General features: G+C 40.5%; 1 gene segment (V, D, J or C); it reads left to right on the top strand.

The window, feature by feature from the left end:
• Window positions 1-1,149: 1,149 nt before the first annotated feature.
• LOC139185133 (T cell receptor delta variable 1-like) lies at window positions 1,150-2,123 on the top strand. The segment is given in 2 exon segments: window positions 1,150-1,291; window positions 1,508-2,123. Coding segments are annotated over 2 exon segments (510 nt in total).
• Window positions 2,124-15,089: the final 12,966 nt, after the last annotated feature.

The following is a 15,089-nucleotide window of genomic DNA, read 5'->3' as shown; positions in this document are numbered from 1 at the left end:
TATACAAGGGTTAAAATCTGGACTCCCTATTCTGTTCCATTGACTGAATCTCTGTTTTTTGGCCAGCAATGTGTATTTTATTTTTTTAAGCAAATTAAAATTTATTATAAGATTTTACTGATTATTTTATAACACCTTTGAAGCATATTTTGATGTCAGGGACTGTGATACCTTCAACTTTGTTCTTTTTTTTTCAAAATTGCTTTGACTATTTGTGGCCTTTTGTGGTTCTATACAAATTTTAGGATTATTTGCTGTAGTTGTGTGAAAAATGCCATGACTATTTTGAGAGGGGTTGCATTAAATCTATAGATTGCTCTGGTTCAGAGGACATTTTAACATTGTTTATTCTTAAAACCCATGAACATGAACTATTTTTATATTTACTTGCATTATCTTCAATTTTCTTCATCAATATCTTATAGCTTTCAGAGTGACATCAATACAATTCTAGGGCATATGATCTAATAAGTACAATTCTCCTCATAGAGGCAACAAGACTGAATATGCTGATCCTCCTCAAAGTCTAATAAGATTCAATGTCGAATTTCAAAAGAACAATATTTTATTCTTGTTTCAGTTTCATAAAAACACATACAAATGAATAGATTCTGAAAGTCAGAAGAACTGATGTTTCTTCATTTCATGTTAAAGTAATTTTATTTACTAAAAAATCTAAATAGAGCCCTAAAACCTAGTTAAGGAAAAAAAAAAAGATAAGTTAATTATTTTGGATAAGATAGCTTTTCACCAAGAGAGCTGAAAATCTGTGGATTTTTTTAAAAAGTCATTGTTTCTGAACGGAGGAAAGGTAAATATAGGTTAAATGAATGACCAGTAAGTTACAAAAAGAGTTCATAGCCTTTACTAAATTCTATCTTAAATGAGCTGGTAAAATTATTTTACTGAATGATTATCAATTTTTGTCAACTTGTTTAAAATTCAGTTCCCCTCAGCTCATACCTTTAATACTAATTTTCTTTCCATACTCCTTTTCAGGATCTGCCTAACTCAATTACCAGGAAGAGACAAGTAGACAAAATAAAGTTTGTGGTGAGCCAGACTTTTTCCCCATATGTGCACAGACCACGTGGTCTATGAACATGAAAAACCCCACTTCCTGTTGCGGGGAGTCACACAAGTATTGGGTAGTATGTATATGTGCTGCCAGGCACTCAAAGACACTGAACCCTCAGCTTGAGGCAGAAACTAAGCACATTTGTGCAGGGAAATCCACGCCTCATGCCGCTCTCCAGCCTGCTCTGGGTGCTCCTGGCCTTCACCTTCTCTGGTAGGGATGCTTCCAAACATGGGTGTGCGTGTTCAGGGTGAAAGGACTGCACCCAGGCGTGTGGTACTTCACAGGCACTTGGGGAGGAAAGGAGGGTTGGGGAAAAGCATACTTATTATGATTTCAATTTGGGTTTTCTTTGGGTCCCAAATTAGTCTAATTCTTACATTATTTTGTTCATTACTTCAGCTGTGTTTCCTGATATTTTCCCCACAGGATCTGGTGTGGCGCAGAATGTTATTCAAGACCAGCCAAACACATCCGGTCATCTGGGACAGTCAGTCACCCTGAACTGTCGGTATGGAACAACCTGGAGCTATTACTACATGTTTTGGTACAAGCTGCTTCCCAATGGAGAGATGATTTACCTTATTAGTCAGGCTTCTTCTGGCCAGAATGCAAGGAATGGCCGCTACTCTGTAAATTTTCAGAAAGCTCGTAAATCCATCAGCCTCACCATTACAGACTTACAACTGGAAGATTCTGCAGAGTATTTCTGTGCTCTCTGGGAGCTCACAGTGCTTGAAGTAATGGGAATAGCTAAACAAAAACCCCAGAGTTTAATAAAAGAGAGCTTCCCTGCTGCAGAACTCCAGCTGAAATATGCACCTGCAGATCCCAGACCAGAAATGGTAGTTGTGTGGTTGCCTAATCTGTGGTCTGGAAGTTCCTTTTAAGTCACTTAGGAACAGATGTCCAAACTAACTTTCCAGTAATATGTTCTCAGTCTTGATTTTTCAAAGTTTATATCAATCATACAGAACATGTGCAAAGTTGTCTAAATTTGAAAACTTGCTCTGTAATAATTTAATGTGGCAACTGCACCTAAAAAATCACATCATAAATCTGGGTTTAATTTTCAGAAATTGTCATGAATATAATTTCTTTAATCTTTTTTTTCTTCTTAGGTTTTGTGTCCGTTAGGCTACAATCAGAAAAGTAGAACCACAGTGATACAGAATAAGAGACTCATTTTAAGGAACAGAACTTTCAGGCAATTGCTAGAGTTGGTGGAGGAGTTTATACAAAGCTGCTATCTTTGCATCTTGTGCTGAGCCTGAATTTACTTTAAATCAACTAGAGTGTCATTTGGAAAGGAAAACTGGATATGGATAAAAGCATGGAAAAATGCATTTAAGGACCTACTAGAACCCATGAGGATGACTGGAACCCACAAAAACACACTAAAAACTTGTCTGTCTCTCACCTCCTCCAATCTCACGGTAGTGGGTGACCTTCAGGAGAAGTGGATATTTATCATCATGCTACATGCACATTTGGCCCAAGACAGAGAGATGATGAGGAGGAGATCTGGTTGGAGGTTAAGGAGCTGTAAGTCAACAATAAGATGAGCTAGCAGATCAGCAGCAACATGTGTGAGTTGCACAGTGACTGGAGCCCTGCACCAACCAGCAGGGCAAAAAAAATGTGGCTACCTGATGACAACTACCTTCTAAACATTGCACAATCCTTTTTATGGCCAACCCTAGCCCAGAACAATACAGAGAAACAAATTCTGAATCACAGATTTCCAGCTAGTAGAGACACTACAAAGCTATTCCAGTACCTTCTATGTCAACTGGTCATCCATCTATACCTCTTTTAACAACACACTTTCAAATAAAGAAAACAGCAAAACTATGCTCCTTGTTCAGTTCAGTTTAGTTCAGTCGCTCAGTCATGTCCGACTCCTTGCAACCCCATGAATAGCAGCATGCCAGGCCTCCCTGTCCATCACCAACTCCCGGAGTTCACTCAAACTCACGTCCATCGAATTGGTGATGCCATCTCATCCTCTGTTATTCCCTTCTCCTCCTGCCCCCAATCCCTCCCAGCATCAGAGTCTTTTCCAATGAGTCGACTCTTCTCATGAGGTGGCCAAAGTACTGGAGTTTCAGCTTGAGCATCATTCCTTCCAAAGAACACCCAGGACTGATCTCCTTTAGAATGGACTGGTTGGATCTCCTTCTTGTTAATATGATGCAGTTATTCCCCATTCGACCATAATCAATGTAACCTTCACCTGAAAAGAGTATACCAGGTTTGTGCATGCATACTAAGTTGCTTCAGCCACATCCGACTCTTCATGACCCTATGTACTGTAGCCCACCAGGCTCCTCTGTCCATGGGATTCTCCAGGCAAGAATACTAGAGTGGGTTGCCACACCCTCTTCAAGGGATATCAAGTTCACTTATCCATTTTTGAGTGTGGTTTTTTCCTTTTATACCTCACCCACACTGTCCCATTGGATCCTGCATCTTAACTATTGAGATACAATTAGATTCAATGTTAACTTGTATTTTGCACTTCATATGTTTCCATAGGCAGGCAAGTGGGGGAGAGATTTAAAAATGGTTACTCTATGCATAAATATTTTCATATTAAACTGAAAAAGAGATTGTTATAACTACTGTCAACTTTAAAAATATTCACAACCAGAAGTTGAGAGTTATGTTTTATCTGGTGGGAATTTTTAGGACTTCAAGCCTGGGAGATAGCATCTCAAGTAAACCTGAAAGAACTGCTCCAAGGAGGTGAGCAGAGGAGCCAGGTGGTATAGAAGTTTTGCAACAAAGTGAAGGTAGTCGGAACATCAAAAGATTATTGTTAATTAAAGAAAAATAGATATCTCAAGTTAAGGATGGACTTGCCTGGTGGCTCAGACAGTCAAGAATCCGCTTACAATGCAGGAGACCTGGGTTTGATCCCTGGGTTGGGAAGATCCTCTGGAGGAGGGCACGGCAATCCACTCCAGTATTCTTGCCTGGAGAATCCCCATGGACAGAGGAGCCTGGCAGTCTACAGCCCATGGGGTTGCAAAGAGTCAGACACGACTGAGCGACTAAGCACAAGTTAAGGAGTCTAGCACACTTCTATGCATGGGGAGATGCAAGAGTCCAGGCTCACTGAAGTCATTCTTTTACGATTCACCTCAGCTATCTTGGGGCCAGTATCTGTTTCTTACATCCTGAGCTCCTTTAGTCTCATGGTAGGGAGTGACTGCAGTTCTGATGGTTGTTAGATCACAGATATTCTTATCCTTCCCGAGTGCCCTTAGGCTCAGGAGTTCACATTGGGCTGCAGGTGCTAATGACTGTGACATCCTTGTTTACTGATATGGCAGGAAATACTCCATTGCTGACTATTACAGTTTTTGTTACTGCAAATGACCACATGATTGTTGGTAGTATTTATAACTACCTTTTCCATTACCCATTCCATAACTTTTTGGCTTAAAACAAGCACCTTCACTCACTGCCATACTTGACTTCCTATAAAACAAGCTCCTTACACAGGAGCAATGCTATGTGGAAAGTCATCAAGGTGAATAAGACATTCTGCAAGCCCACCACTGTGGTTTTGACAGAAGTTCAAAGGGTATTGAAGGCAAATCCTAGGGTCTATTTAAGTGGAAATAATCTTGCCAATAAATAGGGGAAATTGATATACTGTATTCTGGGAAATATCATTAATGATGCTTGATTTCATATCAGATGCAATAGAAGTCACCAGGGGAAAGCATTTTTAAAGTGTTAAAAGGAAGCAAACAAGTAATACTTTCAAACTAGCTTCTTATGAACAGAAAATGAATCCTTTATCTAAATCTTTTCTATTTTTTTTTTCCTCTGAGAATCAGGCTGTAACACACTGCATGAATCAAGAGTGAAAGCTAAAGCTCTGCCAGCTGGTGTCCTGCTCAAATATCTTATGATGCTTACACTGGCCTATCTGCTCCCCTCCAGTGATCATGCGTTAAACTGCAAGGAAGCCAGTTGCAGTGAAAAGGAAAAAATAGAAATGAGGTTTTTTCCTTTCCCTTTCCTGGGACCAAAGAAGATAAAAAGAACAGTGATCAGGCCTGAACATTCCTGAAGTGAAGTGAAAGTTGCTCAGTCATGTCTGACTCTTTGCAATCCCATGGACTATATGAGAGAGAGAGAGAGAGAGAGAGAGTATATATATATATATATATATATATATATATATATATATATATATATATATATATATTCTGCAGAGCAGAATACTGGAATGGGTAGCCTGTCCCTTCTCCAGCAGATCTTCCCAACCCAGGAGGTGAACCGGGGTCTCCTACATTGCAGGTGGATTCTTTACCAACTGAGCTACCAGGGAAGCCCTGATAGAGATTCCCTGAAGTCTAAATAGGGAAAGGTGTGAACATTCCTTGTTGTTTTGTTTTGTTTTGCCTTAACTGCACCTAACTCTGCATATCTGTAAGTTTGCTTTACTGCTCCCTAACTCTGCAGGAGCTGCAATTCACACTGTCTCCTTTGTCTCTATGCTAAATACATCTCCTATCTAGTGTTTTCCCTTTCAACACCCTTCCCTTCGTAGTTACATATCAGAAAGAAGGCCGCAGAGCCACCTGACTGCCAGAGTCAATTGCTGGGTTATAGATGCCAGGCAATGACTATCTTTGAAACAATGTAAGAGGAAGAAATCAAGATCCTATTATCACCTTGACTCCTGACTGTGAGCCCTTGCCTGTGGCTCAGATGGTAAAGAATCCACAGGTTTGATCCTTGGGTCAGGAAGCTCCCCTAGAGAAGGGAATGGCAACCTACTCCAGCCCTCTTAAAGCCACCTATCTACTTCCTCCAAATTCTGTCTCTGTCCTTTTTATTTGTCTTCAGTGGGCAGAGAAAGCCAAGAATTTGGCCAGCAAAAGCGTAATCACAATAGGAGCTGTCATTGCTGAACCATTCAGTAAATTTCCTTATGCAGAAATGGGGAGAAAGAGGTTTCAACAAAACTGGCTGTTTTTTTTTTTTTCTTCTTGCCTACAAGATGTGAAAGTGATTGACTTCAAATGACAAATACAGCACATGGCCTGATTATGGCTGGAGAGTAAGAGGATACCTTGAAAAGAAAGCTTGGAATTGTTGCACAAGCTGGGAGTTTCTTTGGCAAGTAAAATTGTATGTACTGCTCTGTCGTTTCTTGTAGTATAGAAATATCTAGCAAAGTGGGAGCAAGGGTCAATAATGGGAAAAAATAAACAATTGCAGAAAACACTGTTTGGTATACTCATTCCATTTTATATTATGGCATCCAATCTCTCAAAATAACACTCTAATGAATTAATTTCACATTAATAGTAATAAGAACATGATAGACCATGGATACTTATGATAAGACATGAAATCTGCCAGGTAACCTACTACACATACGTCAGAAAGGGCTCCCCTGGTGGAGCTGGTAAAGAACCCGTCTGGCAATGCAGGAGCCACAAAAGATGCTGGTTTGATCCTTGGGTATGGAAGATCCCCCGGAGTTCAGTTGAGTTCAGTTCAGTCGCTCAGTCATGTCCGACTCTTTGTGACCCCATGAACCACAACATGCCAGGCCCCTGTCCATCACCAACTCCCAGAGTCCACCCAAACCCATGTCCATCAAATCGGTGATGCCATCCAACCATCTCGTCATCTGTCGGCCACTTCTCCTCCTGCCCTCAATCTTTCCCAGCGTCAGGGTCTTTTCAAATGAGTCAGCTCTTCGCATCATGTGGCCAAAGTATTGGAGTTTCAGCTTCAACATCAGTCCTTCCAATGAACACCCAGGACTGGTTTCCTTTAGGATGGACTGGTCGGATCTCCTTGCAGTCCAAGGGACTCTCAAGAGTCTTCTCCAACACCACAGTTCAAAAGCATCAATTCTTTGGCACTCAGCTTTCGTTATAGTCCAACTCTCACATCCATACATGACCACTGGAAAAACCATAGCCTTGACTAGATGGACCTTTGTTGGCAAGGTAGTGTCTCTGCTTTTGAATATGCTATCTAGGTTGGTCATAACTTTCCTTCCAAGGAGTAAGCGTCTTTTAATTTCATGACTGCAGTCACCATCTGCAGTGATTTTGGAGCCTAGAAAAATAAAGTCAGCCACTGTTTCCACTGTTTCCCCATCTATTTGCCATGAAGTGATGGGATGGGATGCTGTGATCTTAGTTTTCTGAGTGTTGAGCTTTAAGCCAACTTTTTCACTCTCCACTTTCACTTTCATCAAGAGGCTTTTGAGTTCCTCTTCACTTTCTGCCATAAGGGTGGTGTCATCTGCATATCTGAGGTTATTGATATTTCTCCTGGCAATCTTGATTCCAGCTTGTGCTTCCTCCAGTCCAGTGTTTCTCATGATGTACTCTGCATATATAAGTTAAATAAGCAGGGTGACAATATACCCTGGAGTAGGGAATAGCAACCTGCTGCAATATTCTTGCTGGAAAATCCTATGAACAGAAGAGACTGGTAGGCCATAGTCCATAGGTTGCAAACAGTCGGTCATGAATGAGCACACATGCACTCATACATATCTCAGAAAAACATTGAACTTTATCTCATGGATAGATTATTCTTCAATTTCAGATTCTGTCTCCCAACCCCACCCCCAAGATTTTGCTCATTGCTGCAGCTGACTGAATATTTAAGTTAGGGAAGGTATTATGTTGGGTGATTTGAATGTTTGTTCCTACTTAATTCTTATTGGAACATTTCAAGGTTGGATCAATTCACCTTTAGGGAGGCAATGTTACAAAGTGCTTGAGACCGAAGACTTGGTTTGTATTTCTAGATCTACCACTCATTAGTTGAGTATCTTGGGAAAATGACTTAATGATTTTTTGCTTTAGTTTTCTCATATCTACAATGTTAGATATTGATAGAATATCAATATTGATAGGATATTGATAGAATCTACCATGCAGAGTTCTCATGAGAAGTGAATGAGATAATAAGTGCTAGTGCTGAGTCCAGTGTTCAGCAGAAAGATACTGACTACTTACAAGAAAGGAAATTGAACTTGAAGGGGGTCCAGTATTTTTCCTGGTGTTGCATAGTAAGTATCAGAGTGGAGCCTCCCCTCCATATCCTACTTAGAGCAGATGCCCTTCCTCACCCCAAGAGTAACTCTGTCTCAATACTGTATTGTATTGTGTTTACAGTACTTATTATTCTTTAAAATAATTGTTTCTAAAAAAAAAAAATTCATTTAATTTTTCTCTCTTCCTACTGAACCGTAGGCATTTAATCTCTCTTTACTACTACATCCTCCAGACCTGAACCATGCTTGGCACCCAAGAGATCATACACACACACACACACACACACACACACACATAATATGAAACCCAGCAGGATTCTATAGGGTCTTTCTGAAAAAGACTCCCAATACCCACCCTCTATTGCTTCTTGTGCATAGAAAACCATTAGCCTCTTGGGCTTTCCCTGAATTCCAAAGAATAAACTTAATCAGAAAAAAATGCAGAAGGAGAGGAAAACAGTCAAGCAAGACAAAATAATAATAGTTCTGCCATTAAGCAAAGCTAAAAAAGACTTTTTGTTTCTTTCCATTTGAAAGTTTTAAATTTTTTAATTGAAATTTTATATAAAAATTTCTAAACTAAGTGCTTTTCCTCCCATGGGTTGCCATCCCAATCTCTCTCAAGTTGAATAGCAGCAGTCCACAATGAGGAAACTGATTTCTAAAAGTTCTCAGAAATTTTCAGTTTCTCTTTTGCTGAAAGAGTGGGGTCAGTTCTCTTTGCATGTGACTTTATGGGGATGTCTGATTAAGCTTCTTCTTTGGCTAAAGTTTTTCCACAGATAAGGGCAGGCTGAGGACATGGGAGGCAAGGACCATAGAGCCCAGCTCCACTTCAGTATATTTAAATGAATCTTCAACTTTCTGCTTCTCATAAAACATTCTGCTTTTACACTTGTAATTCACCTTCCCTCCCATAATAATAAAACAGGTATACCTTTTACTTTGAAATAGTACCTCTTTGCCTAAACACTTCACTGACACCATTCTTTCTGGTTTCTATGGCCACTAATCATCCAAATTCTATGGTCTGATTTTTTAGGACTCATTTAAAAAAATCAAGCTTTCTCCTCTTAGAAAAAAATATTTCATATTCCTCCAAACCCCATACATGCCTCTCCTGCAACCAATCTATCTTTTATTCCCTGGCTATTGTTTAAAAGCCCTGATCACATAACTGCTTACACTCTGTCACCTCTTTTTCCTCCGTACACTTCTGGTTTTTTCCCCAATATTTTCTAAAATCTGTTTTCTTAAAAATCACCAATGATCTCTTTATTGTTAAATCTAAAAGACGTTTTTAACCTCCTCCATCTAGACAAGGATTTCTCAAAATTTAATGTGCACAGGAATATTATTAAAATGCAGATTCTGACTTAGGAATTTTGGGTTAGGCCTGAGATTCTGAAGTCAGAGAGCTCCCTGGTGACGCGAATGCTACCAACCTACAGACCACATTCGAGCAGCCACCCTCTGCAGTGCTTGCCACTCTTTCTGGGGACCTTTGTGTTCCTGGCACACAGTACCCCAACCTTAAACTTTAACTTCTGGGGGATCTTTTGCAAGATCTCCTATTCTTCTTTACCCATACCACATCTGAGCATTCCTACTGCTTGGCCCTCTTTTCCTCTCAGTCTGTACACTATTCTTTGAAAATTTCATCTGCTCATATTGCTTCAATTATCATGCAAACAGTCTTATGGAGTGCACATAAGACTGGTCTCTGGAGTTACATCTAGATTCTAATCACTACCCTGTCACTTAAAAATACTGCAATCCTGTGTAATTTAAATTCTTTGAAGCTAGGTTTACCATCTGTAAAATGGAGGGTAAAAATGAGTAACCCAAGACGTTGTTGTATTAAATGAGATATTTCTTATAAAGCTCAGACAGTAAAGAATCTGCCTACAATGTGTGAGACCTGGGTTCAATCCCTGGGTCACGAACATACCTTGGAGAAGGGAATGGTAATCCACTCCAGTATTCTTGCTTGGAGAATCCCATGGACAGAGAAGCCTGGCGGGCTACTGGTCACGGGGTCACAAAGAGTCAAACACCACTGAGCAACTAACATTTTTAGTATTTCATTTTAAAATAAAGCTTAAACTTCAGTGCCCCTTCTTAAACATGTCATTTCCAAGATGCATAGGGCCCTAGCCATATTTTATAAATGTTTCAAAAAATAAATATCTTAACGAGTTAAGATCCTTGCCAGTTAAACCCCAACTTCCACTCTACTATAATTCTAGTCTGTCAGGTGGTTATGGAGTGAGCCGCAGGCTTATTTAGCATCTGCAAGAGTGAATTTGAATTAAGAATGCATATAATTTTGACCTAGTGGAATTTATTTATGCAGCTCACAGTCACTTCAGTATATAAGTGTTTGTCATCAAGATCTCACAGGCTAAGCATCAGGGACAGATTTCCAACAAAAATCTGTTTGATGCTAATGCTCATTACCTTACATTACACTGTACTGCTGATCCTTTGGTAATGATTCATTAACAAGTCTTTGTTTCCAAAAGGCATGATAGTCCATTGCCAGAACTTTTAGTGTTTTAAGAGCAGGTAACACCTCCCTAACTGGTTCCAATATGTTTTTATAGTTTCCTTGCATGCTGTTGCATTCCACTCTGTGGAATATCTGTGCATTCCACCCTATACATTGGAAGATGAGTTTGCTTATGTTCTTCCTTTGGTATGAAAATGGCCTCGTCTGGTCATATTTATTATTGTTCATATTAACTTCTTACTGACTGGTCACAATGTTTTACATTTATGAGAATAAAGTGAAACTCATAGCATGCCAGTCCAATGAGGGCATTAACAACCATGGTAGGTAGATGATACCAAGGTTCCCCAGGTGGTGCAGTGGTGAAGAATCTGTCTGCTGATGCAAGAGATGTGGGTTTGATCCCAGAATTGGGAAGATCCCTTGGAGGAGGAAATGGCAACCCACTCCAGTATTCTTGCCTGGAAAATTCCATGGACAGAGAAGCCTGGTGGGCTACAGTCCATGGGGTTGCAAAGAGTCTGAGGGACTGAGCACACACACACACACACATAAAAGAAATTTGCAGGTGTAATTAAAGTCTCTAATCAGTATGACCTTGAATGAATCAAAAGCAGATTGTCCTAGGTGCACCTAATCTAATTAAGTGAGCTCTTTAAAAAAGAGCTTAAACTTTTCCTGCGATCAGAGACATCCTCCTTGTCTTGAGGAAACAAGTTGCCATGAGTGCTACAGCCACAAGGAAATGAATTCTACCAGCAACCACTGAGTCTGGAAGAGGACCCCATGCCCCGGACAGTCTTAGTTGACTCCTTGACTGTAACCTTGTGAGTTCAGCTTAACTGTGTGCTGATTTCTGACTTACAGAACCTGTGATATAAACAGATGTTGTTCCATCACAAAAGTTCTTGATAATTTGTCACTCATCAATAGGAAACTAATATAGAAAATAAACTTGTTAATTGGTGTGATCAGTTGATAGTATTTAGGATTTGTTATGACATAAGAAAATTTGGAATGTAATGAAATCTTGTAGCACATAGTATTGTGATAGACAGTTTCCAAGTTTTGACCATAATCCTATAAATTTTCATCCATTTTCAAAATGCACTTTGAATTTTTTAAGAAAGTAAATTTCAATCAGTGATTATCTTTCTTTTCTCTGTATTAAAGCTTTTACAAATTTATTGTCATATGAAGAAAAGCATAAAAAGTATGAAGACAAAAAGCATAGAAACAAAAAGTATTGTAGCAGTGTGTCATGGAAATAAGTACTAAAATATGACTCAATTTTCTAGATTTATGCTGTCTGTGGAATTTGCTTTCTAAAATTTATAATTCATTATGATTTTATTTCTCATTCTAAACATTATTTTGTATTTAATTTTTATCCATAACTTTGTGCTGCTATAGAAAGTCCAATTTTGAAAGTTTCAGAGCCTACAAAACATAAATTCTGCTCTGTACATAATTATAATGCTTTAAAATTCAACCATACAAAGCCAGCAAGAGGGTGAAAAAAATTGTGAATTTCTTTATTTCTCTATCTGGCCGTTGGAGGGCACTGTTGTGAAAACTGGGAAAGATCAGAATAAGGTCAAAAAAACCTTCCTTCCTTACAATTTAAAGAGATATCCTGACACCATTTTTTATACAATGACATGTAAAGCATCTCAGACACTAGAGACAGGAAGTTTTAAGACAGCCTCTCTTCCTAGCTCCCTCTACAGTCTCCATGAGAAGAATAAATCAATATCACCTGTCATTCCTTCTCAACCGCAGAGCAACTTGGATTCAAGTCCCCCAGTCATGAGACTTCTGTCCATGGGGAATCACCCAGAAAGCAGCTCACTGCCTCTTCACTGCTCCACCATGACTTTGGTGTTCACCTTGATGCTTGAGGCACTCCTGCTGCTGAGTGAGTACTGTTCCATTTTACTCTCTTGTCCACACACAGAACATAGTTCTGGTTTGACTTTGAATAGAGACTTTTGTTTAGCTGAGTTCTCTGATTCAGTATTAATTATTCAGGAGCCCAGTCAGTGACCCAGCCTGATGGCAACATCACTGTCTCTGAAGGAGCCCCTCTGGAGCTGAGGTGCAACTACTCATTTTCTCTTCAACCTAATCTCTACTGGTATGTGCAGTACCCCAACCAAGGACTCCAGCTTCTCCTGAAGTACATGTCTGGAAACAATCTTGTTTCAGGCATCAAAGGTTTTGCATCCGAATTTAGAAAGAGTGAAACTTCCTTTCACCTGAGGAAAAAGCCCACTGAAGTAATTTGACCAAGCACTTCTATGCTCTGAGTGACATGGTGACTAGGACTGTAAGGGGAGCTATCTGCAAACCTCTGATATCTGGTAGCTTAAAGGACTCATAGTTTCAGCCTGTGTTATTTTCAGGAAGTTGGCATGTTCTGTGAAGGCAAATAGTACAGAGAATATAGAGTATTGCAAATGCTTCATTCCTATGGGCATCTTAGATTTTTTCTTTTCTTTTTCAATTTGCAAAGAAAGGATTTCTTTTCTCAAGTTCTGTGTTCTCAGTGGAGTTGACTGTTAAATGGGACTTCCTGTCACAGAGTGTCACCTGAGCAGGGTTTGTTGGGTGAGCTGATTGGTTGCAGGAGCAGGAACATTTCCAGACAAGAAGTGACACACCACTTATTGGTTTAGCTGTGTATTTTAAGCTGAAAATTTCTCAGCAGCAAATCAAGGCATCATGAAGAGGCTAGTGGGCACTGTGCTGGGGCTTTTGTTTGCCCAGGTTTGCTGTGAGTTGGGGCTGCCCTGCAGGGGAATCTGAGGAAATGAGCAGCTGCTGTACTGTTGAGGGAGGGAGTAGAAAGAGTTGACGAGTCCTGCACACTTCCTATCCTTCTCAACATCGATGGGAGCTGGAGGAACACGTTCAGGGTTTTTTCAGAGTTACAGTGAGCCTCACCTGTGACTGTCTGTCTCTTTCTCATCAGATGTGAGAGGGGTGGATGTGGACCAGAGTCCCCCAGCTCTGACTCCACAGGAGGGAGACAGCTCTACACTGTGGTGTATTTTCTCCACCTTGGCAGACAGTGTTTGGTGGTATCTTCAGAAGCCCGGGGGCCGCCTCATCCACCTCATTTACATTCCTTCAGGAACAAGGCAGGAAGGAAGATTAAATGTCACGGCAGTCCCTAAAGAACACCGCAGCTCACTGCACATTTCCTCTTTGCGGACCACAGATTCAGGCACTTCTGTGCTGTGCAGCACTGTGCTACCCGGGCACCTGCAGCCTGTACTCAAACCCTCCGCGGGGCTCAGCCCCTCCTGCAGCCACAGTCACACCGTGAGGCCACCACAGGGCATTTGCAGTGCTTCTTATTGGCCTTACAGATTTGAGACTTTGGTCTTTATCTTCCTCTCAATCTGTATCTTCTTCTGAGCTAGAGTCTCAAACTTGTAGCTAGGAGAGGTCTATTAATAGATAAGAAAGTGAAAGGCGCTCAGTCGGGTCCGACTCTTTGCGACCCCATGGGCTATAGAGCCCATGGAGTTCTCCAGGCCAGAATACTGGAGTGGGTAGCCTATCCCTTCTCCAGGGGATCCTTTTAACCAGCTGAACCAAAAGGGAAGCCCAAGAATACTGGAGTGGGTAGCCTATCCCTTCTCCAGGGGATCTTCCCGATCCACGAATGGAACCAGGGTCTCCTGCATTCCAGGCGGATTCTTTACCAACTGACCTATGAGGGAAGCCCTATCAAAATAAATATTTAGCTACAACATGCTCTACTTCAAAATAAGAAGTTAAAGGAACTAAATGAAGAGAAAAGTGACTCCAAGAAGATGTTATTCAGCTAAGTTGGCTGTCCCAAGAATGTCCATCCAAACCTGCCTCACCATGATGCGTCCCAACAGATAATTGCAGATACATCTCATCCTACTATTGCTGCTGCTAAGTCGCTTCAGTCGTGTCCAATTCTGTGCGACCCCAGAGACGGCAGCCCACCAGGCTCCCTCGTCCCTGGGATTCTCCAGGCAAGAACACTGGAGTGGGTTGCCATTTCCTTCTCCAATGCATTAAAGTAAAAAGTGAAAGTGCAGTCGCTCAGTTGTGTCCGACTCCTGGCGACACAGCAAACAAAAAATACATATATGCTCAATGGTTAATATGAACTTGGTCGTTTAACTAAAATTTATCCTCTTTCAATTCTGGATGCAAGAAGTCTGAAATCAGTTTCACTGGCTACCGTTAAGGTATTGGCAGGGTTGATTCCTTTCCTTACTGCACATTACATAATTTTATTTATTTTGTAACTATGGAAAAATACACATAATTTTTGTACCTTTTAATCCGCTTCACCTATTTCACTCCTACACTCACCCCTTTCCCCTCTAGTAACTGGTAGTTTATTCCCTATATCTATGAGTCTGTTTCTGTTCTGTTAGTTTTGCATTTTAGAATCCATA

Source organism: Bos indicus, chromosome 10 (assembly GCF_029378745.1).
Source record: "Bos indicus isolate NIAB-ARS_2022 breed Sahiwal x Tharparkar chromosome 10, NIAB-ARS_B.indTharparkar_mat_pri_1.0, whole genome shotgun sequence".
NCBI classification, from domain to species: Eukaryota; Metazoa; Chordata; class Mammalia; order Artiodactyla; family Bovidae; genus Bos; species Bos indicus.
The sequence above is the reverse complement of the archived record's forward strand: the minus strand, read 5'-3'. Positions and strand labels throughout refer to the sequence as shown.